Source organism: Eublepharis macularius, chromosome 11, assembly GCF_028583425.1.
Source record: "Eublepharis macularius isolate TG4126 chromosome 11, MPM_Emac_v1.0, whole genome shotgun sequence".
NCBI classification, from domain to species: Eukaryota; Metazoa; Chordata; class Lepidosauria; order Squamata; family Eublepharidae; genus Eublepharis; species Eublepharis macularius.
The window spans coordinates 64,527,643-64,546,191 of NC_072800.1; the positions used below are offsets into that span (position 1 = coordinate 64,527,643).

The 18,549-nt window shown below is 42.8% G+C and overlaps 1 protein-coding gene across 2 annotated transcripts; it reads left to right on the plus strand.

Moving 5' to 3' along the window:
• The first annotated feature begins 5,175 nt into the window (after nt 1-5,175).
• Nucleotides 5,176-17,661, plus strand: SRI (sorcin). 2 transcript variants are annotated; one of them, XM_054991143.1, is made up of 8 exons: nt 5,176-5,459; nt 7,842-7,925; nt 10,305-10,374; nt 10,720-10,763; nt 11,410-11,557; nt 12,267-12,380; nt 13,746-13,804; nt 15,031-17,661. In XM_054991143.1, exons 1-8 carry the CDS (start codon nt 5,409-5,411, stop codon nt 15,055-15,057), a joined length of 597 nt encoding a protein of 198 aa, XP_054847118.1. In that variant the 5' UTR covers nt 5,176-5,408; the 3' UTR covers nt 15,058-17,661. The 2 variants fall into 2 exon arrangements, with proteins under 2 accessions (XP_054847118.1, XP_054847119.1); XM_054991144.1 differs by lacking the exon at nt 7,842-7,925.
• Nucleotides 17,662-18,549: the final 888 nt, after the last annotated feature.

Below are 18,549 nucleotides of genomic sequence, written 5' to 3' on the forward strand. Positions count from 1 at the left end.
CCTTAAAACTGTTAACTGTCTCCTCTCTTCCTCTAAACTTTTTCTATAGGTGAAATAGAAACCCTTGCCTAGGTTGCTAGCTAAGCAAGAAATATAAAGCATGCAATTACAACCAAAGAACAGCATGGTAAGTTATTGCATTTTTCTTTGAAATTCATAATCGAGCCCCCCCCCATGAGTTGCAACTCAAACTGATTGGCCTGTTCCCCCTTCTTTCTCCTACCACCCCCCCCCCTGTATTACTGGCAGGGGTGGGTTATAAAGTTGCTGTCTGGGGGTGATGTTTTATGGAAATGCTGTAGTTTTAATGTAGACTATATGTTTTATTGCTGTAACCCGCCCTGAGCCCACTTGTGGGAAGGACGGGATAGAAGCCTAATAAATAAATAATAAATAAATAATGACTAGCCCTACATTATGTGAGGCCATTTCTTAACTAAAGAATTTGTATACCACACAGAGTCCAGTATCAGAGCTGTAAAAGTAACCTAAAAGAAGACTGCAGTCCTACGCCCCCTACATGTATTAAATCCAACTACACTCAGCAGAACTTGATTCTCAGTGTAATCCTAAGCAGTTACTCCAGTCTAAACCATTTGAAATCACTGTTTGCATAATAAGCCTAGTATCAGATGACATGCCTTCAAGACTGTGCCACATGAAAAGTTGCATAAGAGCATTTCTCAAACTGGGATCCAGGAACCCTGGGAGTTTCTGAGAGTATGCCAGGGTATTTGCACATTCTGTCTGACATTCCCAGGAATAGGTGTAGGAGCAGGGCTCATTTTGAGGAGGAACGCGCAGGAATGCAGTTCCGGTAGTTCTCCAAAGAGGTCACATGTCAAGTGGCCCCGCCCACCTGATTTTTGGCCATTTGGGGCCGATTTTGGCCTGGATTAGGCCCAAAATGGCCAGGATTGGGCCTAAAACAGCCAGGATTGGTCCCAAAATGGCCAGGATCGGGCCTCTTACGGGTGGTGGATCACTCTCCCGCTCAGCAGTGGCCCAATTCTGATCATTTTGGGCCCCTTTTCAGCCATTTTCAGCCCCTTTTTGCCATTTTGGGCCCAATTTCGGCTCTGAATGGCCAGGATTGGGTCCAAAGCAGCCAGGATAGGTGAGGTCAGGGGGGGTGACATATGCAAATCATTTATGCTAATGACACACTTCCGGTGATGGCAAGGGGGCATGACATATGCTAATGAGTTATGCTAATAAGTTCCTGCAGCTCTTTTTCTACTAAATGACCCCTGTGTAGGAGGATCTGCTTTCTTTTAGTCTGGCATCAACTGAAGTAGACAACAGTGACAGTCAGGCAGCAATAGTCAGGAGGCTAGCTGAGGTAGACCCTGTAGAATGACTAGGTCATTCTCGTAAGAGGACAGAGTGGTCCACAAAGATAATAATAGCAAAAAGCACTGAAAAATGCACATTTCTAGTGTTTGAGCCCAGTAATAGTATTAGATTGCTGAAATTATCATCATAACATAAGCCAAATCTTCCAGTATGGAGACTGTTTCACACATCTTAAAACTTCAAAACAAATACTGCTATAATTTATTGCAGTAGATTCTAGATTCTGATTGTTTTACTGATCCTTCTTAAAACTGGGTCTGACTGTCTTAGGAGTTAAATGTTTTAGTAGATTCATGGAGAGTGTGTGTGTGCGAGAGAGAGTGAGAGAGGGAGGGGGGATTCTCTGGAATGGAAAGATGGAATATAAATCTTTAATGTGTAATAAATAAATCTTATAAATATTAACACCATGTTGATATTCAGTGCATGTGTAAATTTAACATACCAAAATGGGACTTTTGCACCTTTGTCCCTTGAAAGCCGTGACATAAAAAGCTTGCATCACAAAAGTATCCAGCACAGAGTAAGCCGAAGCACAAAGGTCAGAACATTAGGCATGGAAAGTTGCATGCCCCCTTCAGACACTACGCTCTGATTTCAATACAATACATTTGGAATAGAACTTATCTGTGTCACAGTTTAAGCCCAGCACATCATTTAAAAGGAGCCCTTAGCTACTGTGCATGCAATGTTAGCAAACATTTGCTCTCTTGCCAACACTGCACTTTGAAATGGGAGTCAAGAACTTAAAAAGTCTGAATGGGACAGAATAGACGCACATGGGATTTCCATCTTCATGGATGTAAACAACTGTTTGCTTGATGCTTAAATAAAAGAATAAAATAAGAGAAGACAATGTCTCAAGCAAACAATTACATCTGACAGAGAGAAACACATTCTGTCCAATTCCAAGTATGATGGTTGTTTGGATCCTGAACATGGAGCAAACCCTAGAGGTTGATTCCTGCCATTTTGTTCCATTTTGCTCCTCCAACAGTCCCAGATGCTCAGAGGAAAGTAGGAATAAATGAAGGATTTTAGAGAAAAGGAAAATAAGTTCCCTTGAAATCAAGCGCAGAATCACAGGGTTTAATTGCCCGGGGTCCTGAGACGCTCAAGAGAAAGGCAGCTATATAAATATTTTAGATAATACATAAAATTGTTCTTGATGTCGGACAGATGCAAGTACATCTAGTTAACATACAGCAGTTAGAAATCAGAATGTGTTTCACTACTTAGTGTTCTCCTATTTATGTTGATATCCAGAACAATGTAGCAAAGTCTTTGAGAGATGAAATACTTAAGTGTATAGTCTCTGTACCTATGCAATAGAACTAAGCGTAACAAACACTTGCAACAATAAAGTAACTGCACAATCCTAAAAAGAGTTATTCCAGTCTAAGCCCATTGGGACTGGAGTATCTGTTCTTAGGATTGCACTGTAAGTCTTTTTGTGGCACATCATTTTTCACTGATGACACTGACTACAACATTTTTGTGTTGCAAGATGAACAGTTAACTTATCTAAATATTTAAAGGAGGGTGGGGTCATCATGAATATTTTGTTTATGGGAGAGCGGAGTGGTATGATTTATTGCTTTATTTCACTCATTTAATTACTCTAATAAACGTCACATAAAGACAGTTAAGCAATCCTTATCTGCATTACTTAGCAACAACTGCTTACAGGCAAGATTGCTGGTAAACAAAGAAAGAGCAAATCCAGACTAATACACTTAATTGCTGCACAAGTCCTTTAAGCTAAGGATGGAAAATTTGCAACCTTGGGCCACTTCTTGGAGTCTAAATCAGGTTTACTCACACGTACCACTCATTTAACCCTGATATATCTGCACGTCTGCCACAATACCAAGTACATAAACCAAATGATTTTAGATGTCAAATAAATGAAGACTATTCAAGTAGCTAAGTTAGAATACACTTCCAATGAACAGTCACTGGACTAGGAACGAAAAAATGGAGCAGTAAACCCACAAAAGGGTTTCTGATTGTTTTTTAGTGAGTGAGTAATTCAGGATCTATTGAAACCAACAGTGCAATCCTAAGCAGAGTTACTCAAGTGATTTCAATAGGCTTAGACTTGGGTAACTCTATTTAGGATTGCACTGCAAATGGTACAATGTCAGACTGTGCTGGTTTCATATCGGAGTTGTATGCAGGGCTTTTTTTCTGGGTAAAGAGGTGGTGGAACTCAAGTGGGTTGCACTTGGAGAAAATGGTCACATGGCTGGTGGCCCTGCCCCCTGATCTCCAGACAGAGGAGAGTTTGGATTGCCATCCGCGCCGCTTAGCAATCTAAACTCCTCTCTGTCCGGAGATCAGGGGGCGGGGCCACCAGCCATGTGACCATTTTCAAGAGGTTCCGGAACTCCATTCCACCACGTTCCAGCTGAAAAAAAGCCCCGGTTGTATGTGATGGATATTTGTGCTACTCTGTCCTATCTGTTGCTTTAAGTATGATCCAACTGGTAGTTTTATGTTGCTTAATATGTCAGTCTTAGCATATATTATTTATTTATTTACTTACTTATTGGCCACCATTCTCCCTGATATCCAAGGTGGATTACACAGTGTGGGTGAAAATATAATGTAATCAGCAGCTAGGACATTCACTGAGCAAAGTACAATAATGAACAACAGGACATTACAGGAAACAGATACAACAGGGAAATGGTAGTAGAAAATTTTTAAATAATCATGAAGCCAAGCACAGAGATTAAATGTGAAACAAAACATAATTAATTCCAATGACAAGTTTAGCAGCATAGAAACTCCCTGGAAGGTGCACCTGGTAACTGATGGGAAGCCCATGGAGTGACAGCAAAACGGGGGTGCTCCTGTAAATGTAGTACTCTGCACCAACTTGTCTCCAAGTGGACTTTGAAGAAACACCTACATAGAGTGCATTACAGTAGTCTAGTCTTGATATTACTGTGCCATGAATCCAGGTGGCCAGATCAGCTGCGTCAAAGTAAGGGACTATCTTCCAGACTAGTCTGAGTTGGGAGAAGGCCTTTTTAGCACCTGCATTACTTACTTCTTTAGCAGCAATGCTGGGTCCAGTATAACCCCCAGGCTCTTAACTGAGTCAGCCAGGGTCAACTGATCCCCATCTCTGCATCATCCCCATCTTGTCTGGGTTCAGTTTCAATTTGTTTGCTTTCAGTCAACTGACACAGCTGTTAAGCAGGGACTCTGTATCTCTACTGCATCACCAGGGTATTTGGATGAGACAGAGCTGAGTATTATCTGCATATTGATAGCCTCCAGTTCCATACCTACGGATGAATTTTCCTAAAGGCTTTACATAAATATTGAATATCAGGGGGATAAGATTTTACGTTTCTTTGTATTTGAACTTTGCTGGTTTTAAATATTTGCAAATTTGCATTTATATACCCTACATTGTTTCTTCAAACTCTCTGTATTAACTCACATTGTGTAATCCACCTTGAGTCTCAGTGTGAAAGGCGGATTATAAATAATGTAAATAAATAAAATGTAAAAAGCACGCCACTGTTTAGCTTCCCTAGGCTCGCTGTTAGACTTAGGCAGTGTTTACTACTCTGATGGAGTGTAGCCACCTAAGAGCTAGAAAGAAAACGGCATTTCTTTCTTCCTTCCTTCCACGCTGCAGATCAAGCGCACCAAGTTTCCACGTACTCCTCCGCCCGGGCTTCGAGCACAGCGAGCCACCCGTCTCTCCCGTCCAGCGGCCGCCCCTTTCGCAGTCCCATCCCCGCCCCTTCACGTTCTTCCGAGCCCTCAGCGCGCGACGCTTCGCGCTCGCGCAGACAGCTTCGTTTCGGTTTCACCCAGAGTTGCTCCAGCTTGTACCATTGCGCTCGCAAAGGTGACGGGTAGGGTTGCAACGCAATTCCTCGGCAGTCCAGCGGGAAGGAAGAGCGCGAGGAGCGCTCGGTCTCCCCCTTCCGTTCCGTGAGAATGGACTAACCCGGATTTCCTCCGGGCGGTGCTGCAGCCGGTGAGGTCGGGCCGGGGTTGCGGCGCTGCTGAGGCCGGAGAGCATCATGGCGTATCCTGGCCATCCTGGCGCCGGAGGCGGCTACTATCAGGGCGCGGTGAGCAAGCCTGCGGCAGGTGGAAGTGCACTGCGGGCAGCCGGGGCGGCCCTGGAGCGCTCGGCGCGGCTCCAGCCCGCCTCCTTGGTGCTCGCTTTCCCTGCTCGCAATCCGAGGGTCCTAATGCCTGACTAAGGAGGCGGACGTTCCGATTCGCTTCGGCGACGATGCTGGGCTGTGCAGATGGGGGAGAGAGAAGAATTTGGGCTGAACAGTTAGGCGGAAGGGCGGCGCCTTGTTTGTCCGCTTGTGTTCCTTGCAACGGTCTTGACGCGCCTTCTCATGTTACTGCGTTTTGCAAGGGTGGGGGGACAAGAATCCCTTGGCAAAGGAGCGAGATTCGGGTCCGGGAGCACCGTAGACATCAACTAGATTTCCAAGGTATGAACTTTGGAGAGTCAAAGCTCTCTTCTTCAGATACAGGGAAGAGTGTGGCCCTTCTATCCCTTATACACCCCTCCCATTTTCAGACGGGGATATAAGACTCAGGGCTCTCCATTCTTACTTGCATCTAATGAAAAGAGCTCTGACTCTGGAAAGGACTTACACGGAAACCTAGTTGGTCTTTCAGGTGCTACTGGACCCGAATCTTGCTCTTGAACTGCAGGCCAACGCTGGTTGTAATTTTCTGTGCAAATTTTACAAATACCTGTAGCAATGAGATGCTCTAGAGAGAGAGACACCAACACACATACACACCGGTTCTTAGTGTATCAGTTTTCTATTTGCAGGGAATTTTTAACTCAGAGGAACATTCCAAAATATGCAGCCTGAAGTGGCAAAGTCCATCCACCACCTTAGAGTTCACTTATTGCACTTTCTTGCATATGTGAACTGAGCCATCCTGAACTGCTCTGGCTGTGGCTTGATACTGGCATGCAACAGAACAACTTTGCACTCTCATTTGTGGGACCTGCTTACTTGCCATTTAAGGAGGGGCAACAGTTTTGGGAGACCACGATGATAAAAGATTAGCTGTTTGAATGACTTAGGTCTGTGATGTATGTGCGCATCTGGCCTGGGTGTTTTGTTTTGCGCATAGGAACACTGAGAACACAGCATTCAGCCTGCCTTCTCAACTCTCAGGAGGCTATAGCCTTGTTTTCTATCAGTTTGGAAAAAATCCATAAAGTATTTTTTAAAAAAAACTGAAGAAGGCTGTACTTGCTTCCCTGCTGTTTATAGCTCATCTCTGTGTAGGCAGGAACCTCTGTAAAGTTTTTTGTGTCTGTCTAAATGTACATTCTACTCCAGAGATTCCCTAGCAAGGCCATGGCTGCCAATGTCTTCTTGAGCCATGGAGATAAAATCCAAAAGATCTTGAGTGGAAGGTGGGGGAATTCCAGGCTGCTCCCTGCCCACAAAGCCCATGCTAGGCAGGTGTGTTACAACCTAGGTTGGCAATAGCCACAGCCTGCCTTCTGTTTCTGGGCATAGAAGCCTCTCCCTGTGATGGCACAGGAAAGCTAATTCCTCCCCCTTCATTAAAAACTGAATCCCTTCCCCCAAGGCAGGCGTGGCTTCCTTCCACCTCTTTGAAGCAGGAGGCGTCTGCCTTTGTCTCTTTGGGGAGCACCCACTCAGAAACAGCAGCAGCCATCACTGGGGAGGCTGCTTGGCTTGCAGCCTCCCAGCATTTTATGATAGGCCCCAGCCTCTATGGCAGCCATTATGTGATGGTGCACATGTAGGGATGCTTGCCAGCAACCTCCTGGGCCTGCCTGAGAGATCTTGTGTGTTCCTCTAGGAACGCTGTCTTAACACGGGAGATCTGCTTATCAGCACTCACCCCCTCCCCTGCCAGAAACAAAGTCAGTTCCTTTTCATCATATGAATACGCTGTTCTGCCAAGCAACTACTTGCCCTTGCTTTTGGAAAGTTCTGGGCCTGCAGTTGTCTCTAAACAAAGGCTCATGGGCAGCAATAAACAAAGGCTTTAGGTTGCTAGTTATGCTGAGTCTCTGCTGTGGAATGAGGACAAGGCAGATTATTTGTGTGACATGAGAGAAAGTAGAAGTGGAATAGAAAGCAGCAACCGCTACCATGTCCATTGTGGGGCTTTTTGCCTTTTTCTCTCCTCACAGAACTCTCATCACCTGTGGCAAGTCGTGAGAGACCCCATGCATGTCCCTGCTTACTCCTAAATAAAATAAATGCCAAATCTCCTTGTACTTTTAACATTTTAGAGGTTAGAAGAATTACTTGCCAGGCCTAGTTCCAAAACTGCTCACAGAGTTGCTAGTTAGCATGTTGTAACCGCAGTTGCTATGGAATAGCCTTCAAAACAAGCTTTGTTGAAGGGGTTAAGGGGAAGCATGACATACCTTAAGTGTCACAAAAGTACTGACTTTAGTTTAATTCCTTATTTGTTCTTCTCACTAGTATGGGAGTGCTCCAGGAGGACCAGCTTTTCCTGGTCAAGCTCAGGATCCCTTATATGGTTATTTTGCTGCAGTGGCTGGGCAGGTGTGTTCTTTATTTAATTTGAAACGTCCTTACAAGTTCCTCTTTTATTGCTGATCTAATTGCATGATATTCCATTCCTAACTTCATCATTATTCTAGATATCCTGTATGTTGCAGTGTAAGCAATGTGCATATCCTTAATGCTTTTTTAAAAAGTCTGTTGAGCAGTTATAACACATCTCAAATATTTATTTATTTTATTTCAGATTTGTATTCCACCCTCCCCGCGAGCGGGCTCAGGGCGGATAACAACATATTAAAAATACAATTAAAAAATTCATGTACACTAAAAACAACACATTTAAAACTGGATGGTGGACAGCCTTCACAGGGAGGGTTAAGATTTATACACACCATTTTTTCAGGCCGGCAGAAGCCTAGCCTCAGTCGTATGCCTGGCAGAACAACTCTGTCTTGCAGGCCTGGCAAAAAGATAGTAGGTCCTGCCAGGCCCTGATTTCAACAGACAGAGCGTTCCACCAGGTGGGAGCCAGGACTGAAAAGGCCCTGGCTCTAGTCAAGGCTAGGCGGGTCTCCTTGGGGCCAGGGACCACCAACAGCTGTTTGTCCCCTGATCGGAGTGTTCTCCAGGGAATATATGGGGAGAGATGGTCCCGTAGATATGCTGGTCCCAATCTGCACAGGGCCTTATAGGTCAATACCAGAACCTTGAATCTGATCTGGTACTCCACTGGCAACCAAAGCAGCTCGCGTAAAAACGGTGTTATATGTGCCTTATTTGGCACTCTCGTAATAACACGCACCATTGCATTTTGAACCAGCTGTAATCTCCAGGTCAGGCTCAAGGGCAGCCCCGCATAGAGCGAGTTACAGTAATCTAGCCTAGAGATGACCGTTGCTTGGATCACTGTAGTTAAGTCACGGGTTGACAGGTAAGGGACAAGTTGCCTGGTCTGCCGCAGCTGGAAAAAAGGACCTGACATCCGCTGTGACCTGTGCCTCCGTTTTCAGGGAGGCATTCAAGATCACCCCCAGGCTCTCAACCCTCGGAACTGGCACTAATGGTGCCCCATCGAGGGCCAGGAGCTGGAGTCCTGAACCTAATCCCCCGTGGCTCAAGTACAGGACCTCCGTCTTCGTCAGGTTCAGTTTCAGCCGACTCTGCTTCAACCAGCCAGTCACAGCTGCAAAAGCATGTTCCAGGACATCTGGGGCTGAGTCGAGCCGGCCATCCATTATCAGATACAATTGGATGTCATCTGCATATTGATGACACCCAAGTCCGAAACTTTGCACCAACTGGGCAAGGGGGCGCATATAGATGTTAAACAATAATGGAGAGAGTTGCTCTCTGCGGGACACAGCACACCAAAGGGTGGCGGGATGACAATTTCTCCCCAAGCGCCATCCTCTGTCCCCAACCATGGAGAAAAGAGAGAAGCCACTGTAAGGCAGTCCTTCGTATCCCCACATTGGCGAGGCGGTGAGTCAGAAGATCGTAATCGACTGTATCGAACGCTGCCGACAGGGCTCTACATGAAAACTGGACTTACAATTGTACATGACATTTGTACTTGTGGTATTTTAAAGTATTTAGTTTTATATCTTTTAACAAGTCTTTTACACACTTTAGTATGTGTGTACTAAAATAAATAAAATAGAGAATGGATTTTTCTTCATGAACAGGCTGAATGTTGGTAGCCCTTCCCTTGCTAAGGCAGGACTCTCTAAGAGCCATCCCAGGCGACCAGAGATTCCCTCGGGTTTGCTTCCACTTCCAGTTCCAACCCAAAAGGCATCTGAAAACAAATCACATGCTTGACTCCATGACTTCAGGCAGACTGGAGGCCCTAGGATTTCATTCCCTTGGTTCCACACTCTCAGCAGCTTCATGCAGATGTTTGGACTGAGATTACTGGTCACTATAATAAAACGGGCAGCAGTGGAGAACTCCTAAGCCTTGGTTTGGATACCAACTAATTTGTCCTTCATCAGAACAGAAATTTCCTAGGTCCCCACTCCCATTAAAACCAACTGATCTTTTCAGAAATGCTGCTCCTGGAGAATGGGGGACCCTGAGGCACAACCTGAAGGTTGTGTAGTTCACAACCTGAACTGTGTAGTGGGAAGGGGGAAATTGCCAGTTTCGTCTGGATTTAATCTGTCAATTTTTGTCTGTGGCCTGGTCGTGAGTCTCAAGAGAAACCTATTGGTTCTTTAACAAGGGAATACCGAACCTCCTCTTCCCTTGTTAATTGTCTTGTACTGTTTTAAAAAACAGATTTTTAATCTCCTTTAATTGTTCGCCACCTTAAAGGCCCTAATTGGACAGCATATGAATGTTTTAAATTGATTAATAAATAATTTAGGCATAAAGCAAGTAAAGTTGGAGTGGATTTTTTTTTTCTATTTTCCAAAGGATGGGCAAATAGATGCCGATGAGCTTCAAAGATGTCTGAGCCAATCAGGCCTTTCAGGAGCATATAAACGTAAGTTTAGCAGGTTTAAACATTTAAATCTTTAATATGGTAAAACTGTTACGAGACTTCATTATCTAGATGACAATTTAAACACGTAACACAATCCTCTGCACCTTTTCACTTCTTGTAACATGTGGAAATGTCTGAAATTAAGTAAATCCTGAGGAACTAATAAGCTTGGCCATGTTGACATTTTGAGTCATGAATCAATGTACTGTTTAAATCCACGCCTCCCAAACTACTTTTTTCAGGAATTAGAGGGGGGCAGAATGAGAGCATACTGGAAAATAATGTATATTGGCTGAGAGCAGAGATGTTGCTGTTGACTAATGTATCTTCTCTTTTTGCCCCCAGCTTTCAACTTAGAGACCTGCAGGCTTATGATCTCCATGCTTGATGTATCCTTTGAGTTATCTGACTTGCAATTTATTTATTTATTTATTTTGCTTTGAGATTGTAGAGGTTGGGATGGCTGAAATGACTTGCAATGCTTTTTTTTAAAAAAATGTATTTCAAAATAGCTAGATAAGTTTTTGGTGGGCATTGTGACACCTTTTCTACATTTTATACAAAAGTTTTTCCCCTGAGTATGCAGTCTGAACACATTTAGTGGCTCTGAGAAGAGTATCCAGAGAAATATAGATATCTTCATGGGTTTTTTTTAGTAAGCTTGATTGATTGATTGATTCAACCAACTTATCTTCTGTGTTGTAAATAAAATGTGTAAAGATCTATTTACAACACAGCAGATAAGTTGTGTCAAAATATGTCAAGATCTGTTCCCTAGACATTTTTAAAGAATTGATGAGCTCTCCATTTAGCGTAGCACAAGAATGATCCATCAAACATTGATTAGAGTTTTGACTAAAACGACTAGTCCTGGTATGGCAGCCTGGTTGCATATAGAACTAGCATTCCCAGAGACCAGTGGAGAAGCTGCAGTTGACTTTTCTTGTGTTCTTGCAGCTGACCTCATTGCTTTAAATAATATTTATTTTGCATTTGTTCTGCTACTAAATGGCATGCTCCTTAGTCACAGCTCAGAGAGATATGTCTGGCACACTGGGCTTTAATGAGTTCAAAGAGCTCTGGGCTGTGCTGAGTGGTTGGAGACAGCATTTTATGAGTGTGGATGCAGATCACAGTGGCACAGTGGATTCTCAGGAGATGCAGAAAGCTTTGGCGTCTATGGGTAAGCCAAGACCATAAGAAGAGCCCTGCTGGCTCGGACCTGTGATCCATTTAGTCTAGCAACCAGTTTCACACAGCAGAAAAGAAGAGAAAGAATAAGCATATAGAAAGTGAGACAGTTATCCTTATGCTTGCTTTTATTGATATTCTAGTTCTCCACATCATATATTTCCTCTTAATACATCTTTAACTGTGAGTTCTGTTATATAGTATTGCCTTACCAAGACCCTCCCCTGATGCAGCCTCCTAGTACTGGCATTGAGTGGTTTCCTGCCTCTGAATGTGAAGGTTCCCTTTAGTTACCATGGCTGTGAGCCACTGATGGACATCACTTCCCTGAATCTGTCTAGCTCTTCATTAAAGCCACCCATGCTTGTGGCCATCACCACATCCTGAGGCAGTGAATTCCACAGTTATTTAATTGCTGAGTAAAGAAGTATTTCTTTTTATGTGTCTGGAGTCTGTTATCCATCAACTGCATTGTGTTCCTGAGTGCTAGTACTATGGGAGAGGGAGCTCAGAGTCACCTCTGGACTAGCCACCAAGCAAATGCACAAAACTCCATTTGACCTGAATGGCACTTTTGTGCTATTCTTGGTGGACTGCGCCCTACTAGTAACTAAGGTAAAGCACACTGAGAAACATTCAGCAGGATGACTGTATTAAATTCCTTCACACCTTGTTTTCTATCCACTCTTTTTTCCATTTAGGATTTAGGTTGAGCCCACAGGCAATTAATGCAATAACAAAACGATACAGTTCTCATGGAAAGATTACATTTGATGACTACATTGCCTGCTGTGTTAAACTCAGAGCTCTCACTGGTATGTTTTAGTTCACTGATTTATTATTAGAAATAATGGGTCTGTTATAATCATTCATTTCCTTAGACTAATTAGTGTATATCAGTAATAGCATATAGGAGTTCATATGAGTAGCTGCTCATAAAGGTGAAGCTGAGTTGTTAGCTGCTTCCTATTCAGGTCATCTGTGTACTAGAGAGAGCGAGAGAGCACAAAAACACATAAACGATAAAATAAAGATACAGTGCAAAGGGCTTGATATTGGCATTTCAATGCAAGAACTCCCACCATACCACCACATGTCCTTAGGCCTGTTAACCCACCATCTTGTGTGTGTGCATTAACCTACACTCTTTATCAGTGGATTTGTGTATTTGCAACATCATGTGATTAGTTCACAAAATGGATTTCAAAAGCGTGTTAAACTAAATGGATTGCACCATTCACAGTGCTGTCAACTCACAGTGAATTTGCTGCATATTCATATTGGTCCAGCAATCTCTCCTGGCTATCCCTTCATCGTGGTTAGTCTATCTGACCTGTGTCAAACTGACCACTCAGTAGATATCTCTATTCAGGAACAGCCCCTACCCTTTTAGCTTTCAAGAAAGCTTATAAAAGCTGACTTCTTTGAGGGATGTTTTGACTGTGGTTACTGGATTGAGGAATTCTGAGAATTGTAACATGGTGCTAAGAGGGGTTAGGTTAAACTTAGGTTAAATGCTAAGATTTCCCTGACCTGGATAACACAGGCAAGACTGATCTTGTCAGATCTTGGTAGCTAAGCAGGGTTGGCATTGGTTAGTGATTGGATGGGAGACCTCCAACGAAGACCAGGGTTGCAGAGGCAGGCAATCGGAAGAGACCTCATGAAAATATCCACAGAAGTCAGCTAAGACATAATGGCACTGTCCACTACAAATGCTGTGATTAATGTTAACTTCGATACTGCCTCTCATGGCTAAACATTTGTTGGTTCCCAGTCTTATTTCTCCTTGTTCTGGTGTGCTTGATCATAATTACTTACCTAAATTCTGCCTTTTGTTCTGTCCATGCACTTAAAAACTGTAGTAGTCGTGTTCTCAATGGCTTCTGCTCAGAAGACCACACTGTAGTCTCCTATGAGAAGCAACAATTTTAAAACCATCAAGTTGTTCTACTTGTTTCTAAGGAAAGAAAATCCATTAGATAAATCAGACAAGGGAAAAACCTTGCCACTAGAAAAAGGTGGTGAACAAGACATTTTAACAATGCTTTAAGCAAGTGTTTTAATAACACATCAGGACATCTTATATGTTAGCATGCATCCCTCCTATTTTTACAGGTAGTAATTTATATAAACTGGTTTCTCTCTCAATGCATGATTCGTTGTATATGTTTTTGCAGATAGCTTTCGGAGAAGGGATGCAGCCCAGCAGGGGATGGTGAACTTCCAGTATGATGACGTAAGTTAATCTGAATTTGGCTTGGTTAGGAGAGCTGCTAACTAAAACAGGTCTCTGTACAAATTAACAGCCATTTATTTTATGCTAAGCTGAGAACTCAAGGCTTGAATTTTTGCTGTAGTTTGTATCCTGCCCTTTTCCAGGAAATAGAGCAGCAGTTCTAGTCTGTAAGCCTGCTTGTTGAAAAATAATTATAGGGCTAAGACTTCTCAGTTAACGTCATTACATTGACAAAACTGAGCGCTTTCAAAGAAGCATAAGAATAAGCAAGTTGCTGTGTGTAGGCAAGCCTAGGAAGTGCTCAGACTTCTCAGCCTTGGAGAACCTTGTCCGTATCACCTTGACCAAGCGTATACGTGTTTTCTGTGAAACTCCTGGAGAGTAGGTGGGAGCTGCTCAGCACGTGGAAAAACAAGAGGAGGGGAGAATAAGCAAAAGCTCTGTCTTGCCGCTGCTCCTTCAGCATCCCAAACTCTTGCTCAGCCCCCCAAACTTTGCCTCAGCTGCCTCTACTTGCTGTGTGATATGTGTTGCACTGAGCCACTTGCCATCCACCTCTTTGCCACTACCTGCCATCTTCCCAGATCTTCTCAACTTGGTGCCCCCCCCCCCCCCCAATCAGCACTTGCTCAGTCTCTTGGCCCAGCCCTGGACAGGCCGCTATACAACATAAATTTGGACTTGTGGATCTCCATATCAAAAAGTTTGGGAACCAATGCTTTAGTTTAAACCTAATTAAAGTACCTGTTATCTTCCCACACAGAGGCGTAACTCAACTGTCTGTTACCTTTCCCAATACTTGTCTCTGGCACGATGGTGCTTCGTTGTTGGAGCTCCCCTGTACTTCCAGGATAAGATATTGTAGAAGATTCTGGACATTTTCTAGGGTATGCCCTCGATTCACATGGAGCAGCAATTGCCAGATTTAGGAGCTATTTAGGAGCTATGCCAGCTATGCCCCCCTGATACTCTTAGCATACCCAATGTTCTCTTTGTATAGGGGAAGATCAGTAGAGAAACTTCTCACAGAAGGTTATCTGTTAGCATTAAGCTACCCTTCACAGACCCTCAGAACTTCAGGAATAGTTTGAAAGCCCTTGTATTCAAAAGCCATTATACCTGCACCATCAGCTGGTTCTAATGAAAACATTTCAGCAGTAGCGGAAGATGTGTATACTACACAGGATTTAACATGCACCTTGTTTTGTTCTGGTTTTTTTTTGCAGTTCATTCAGTGTGTTATGAGCATCTAATTTGTAATGAAGGAAGAGACCAAGCGTGATCACCATTCCACTTTGGTTTTCGCTTTGCACCAAAAAAAAAAAATCATGGCTGTGTAACTGAATGGTATTGCATATTTTATTAATATTGATTTATATGCCTTTATAGTTTTGATAACTAACAAATGAAAGAACACTGAAATAAATCTTGGTTTTATTTGATTGGTTTTTCACTTGATTGGTGTAATTCACTTTGTGTATCAAGTAACAATATTATTGCTCAGTTTTGTATCATCTCTTGTACAAAGAACTGTTTATACCTTCTGTTATTTTGTGCCTTTGGCATGTAGATGTATGGCAATACTGCATAAAGTGGTAGAGAAACTTGCATTAGTTCAGATAGAACTGAAACCTCCCAACAATCCCAGTGTGGCTTCCCAAACACAGTATCTTTTTGAAAATCAATTTTTGCTTTAAGGAACAAGAAATAGTAAATTAATAGTTGATCATGCTAATTATTCCATGCAACATTTTTGAGCGCTGATCTTCTTACACTGATAAGGTTAAGCCACCACTTATTTTTGTATTCTGACTTAAATGTTATAGAAGGAAGGCTGCAATCTCATTGAGAACCGTGGGAATACCTTGAATGGATAACTTGATTCCTCAAGAGAGAGAGGTTTCCCATATTCTACATACCATAAACAAACTAATTTTGTACCACTATCCCATGCCATTCCACATCCTAATCTTAATATAACTTCCCCATTTAACATAACAGTTATGCTGGAATATTCAGTGTATGCTTCAGTGCATGTGCTAAAAATGTGAATTCATGACTGTGTATATTGAGAACTGTAATGTATAATAGCTTTCTACGTGATTATAAGGAGCATTTCTCTGCGTTAATGAACACAGGGTAAAAGTTGCATTTTCTTTTGTTATCTATAACATATAGTCAGTTCTGTGTTGATTGGCTGTAATAGAAACATATTCCTGCCTGCAAACGCCCATCCTCTTGCTTGGGATGGCAGAGGCAGGGCAGCGAGTCCTGCTTGTTGATAGGAGGGTTCCCTATTGCAAACGTTTCTGAGGTACAGGAATGATGCCAGCCAATTCTATAATAATCTTGAAATAGTTATGGTTGAGAGACTTGATCTTGTAATTCTGATATACTGATCTGATTAGCTTAATTTTAGCCGTGCTGAACGGTCAAAAAAATAACAAAAAGTATATCTTGCCCACTAGCACGCTTGCATCAGGTCCACATGTTGGATAAAAAAAAATGCATTACCCTTTTCCCAAAGGAATTACTTTTTCATTTGTATTTAAACCATTATGCTTATCAGATTTCAGAGAACGTTTGAGCAGTGAGAGAACATCAAAACATCTCTGATTTCTGGAGAAGCGCCCTGGATACCTGCATCAACAAAAGCTCTTTGCAGGTTCTCTTTGTTCCCCTGTAGTGCTATGTAAACGTAGCCACCAAACAGAGGTAGGCAGGGTGAGGCTGACTTCACCTCTAAGAAGCTGCCGCCTATGCAGAGTGCCAGATCACCATGGAATATGCTGCAGGATTTGCTAGGCAACTGCTGTGACTAGGCTGATGGAAGGACAAGACAAGCTACAACCCCAGATGGTCAGACTGAGAAGCTGACAGAGAAATACAAAGTTCAGCTTAGACAGTTTGGAGTTTGACAGAGTTGTCGCTCTGCTAATACTATAGTGGTCTTCAGTTATCAGTAAAACTCATAATTCTGTAAGTAATGCACTGTGTAACATTTTACATTAACTAAGGCTGTTTTCACAAATGTTGGATGATGCACTTTCAGTGGACTTTAGCAATTGTTTGCATCATACACAGGAAAATCCAGTTGCAAGTGATTACTAAAGTGCATTATCCAGCATGTCTGAAAGCAGCCTTTGTGTCAAACTGAAAAAAGTACTGTGTTTCTAGAACAAAATCTGAGTCCAGTAGCATCTTGAAAGTTTAATGAAATTTTCCAGGGAATAAGCTTTCCTAAGTCAAAGCAAGTATTCAGTGATTATATTGAAAGTTAAGATGTTTGGCAATATTAAACTTTTTAATTATCCTGAATTCTTGGGAACCTCTGAAAAAAACTTACAGCTGATGTTCTTAGGGGCTACTTTCAAAAGCCCCCCCCCCCCCCCGTTATCTAAAGTAATAAAGGTGTGTACTGAGAAATTTTCATTTCTGTTTTGAATGCAGGGATTTTAAACTAACCGCTGTTATTTGGCAGGAAAGTATTACAAGTTTGGCTGTAATCTGTTTGGCTTTTTTGTTAGCATAAGTTTTGGACTCGTTCTTTACAATGAGGCCTTCAAGGTTCTTTGAGACAGTTGTTTTCACACGTACCAGCACCAAAATCACATAGACCACAATCCCCCATCTAAAGCATTGATCCACCAAGTACATTAGCTGCAAACAACAATGGAAAGCAAGTGCCAGGAAACTGGCAAAGCGGGAGTAGTGGTGCGGTGGCAGTCCGGCATCCAAGCAGCAGAATGCTCCAACTATTAACGTGACATTTAAAAAATCCTGCTTTATGTTCGCTTTTTTCTTTTTTTAAGTGATGGTAGTGCCAATAAATGATTACCTTCGCATCCTGCTGTTGACTTGTTGCTGCCATGTTTCCTTGTGCTTTGCGGTTTTATTCCCTCAATGAAGCAAGTCCTTCCTTTTAATGCTCAGGTTTCTGCTGCAAAATGGGGCGTGTGTGTCTGTTCCTGCATTAAACGCCTCCAATCACTATCACCAAAGTACGGGGGCAGCATGATTGTCTGTATTCCTCCACCTCCCCAAACACGCCTTTGTTTTTTCCATAAATGTTCCTTTTGCTGTGGGCAAGCGGTATTGTTTGTAAAAGGGTGGAATAGACCACTGGCTTGCAGGTGGGCTTGACTTAAGTTTGAGTTGGAGAATTTTTTTTAAATAATGTTTTTGGCAGATGTCGTCTGCAGGGGTAGGGAGGTTGCAGTAGGATGGAGAAACCTGAAAACTAAATTGCTTGTTGGATGGGTGGGAACTGTGAAGTAACTGCAGTTTCATTGGGGTACACATTTGCCATTTGACTTGGAGAAAAACAGAGCCCCCAAATACTATGTTTGAAGTCTTCCAGGGCTTTTATAAAGTTCAGTTGATCAAACAATCCACTTGCACCCTGCCCAGCAGCACTTCTCACACTGACAACCATGATCAACTGTCCAAGTGCCTTGATGGGCTTGGGGGAGACAGGCCAGTGCCATGATGCAGGAGTGGTGCATTTCTCTGGCCAACCTGCATCTTCCCTCTCCAGAAGACCTTCATTCCAGTCCAGTACTTTTCCCTATGATTTTTTCGGGCAAAAATTTCTCCCTTCATATTCCCATAATGGGAGTTGTGGAGAGGGGTCAGTGTTCTTGCAAGGGCCCAATTGGCAGGGAGATGCCATTGCCTTGATATTGCAGGAAAAAAAGGATACACTCACACGTGTTCCCCAATCCCAACAGAGTTAATTAGGTGGC

What these genes read in the sequence shown, in the direction of transcription:
- SRI (XM_054991143.1), top strand. Translation starts at nt 5,409, where the DNA reads ATGGCGTATCCTGGCCATCCTGGCGCCGGAGGCGGCTACTATCAGGGC. An exon ending in TTGCTGCAGTGGCTGGGCAG is followed by an intron (nt 7,926 to 10,304) that starts GTGTGTTCTTTA and finishes TATTTTCCAAAG; the next exon opens with GATGGGCAAATAGATGCCGA. An exon ending in TAAACTCAGAGCTCTCACTG is followed by an intron (nt 12,381 to 13,745) that starts GTATGTTTTAGT and finishes ATGTTTTTGCAG; the next exon opens with ATAGCTTTCGGAGAAGGGAT.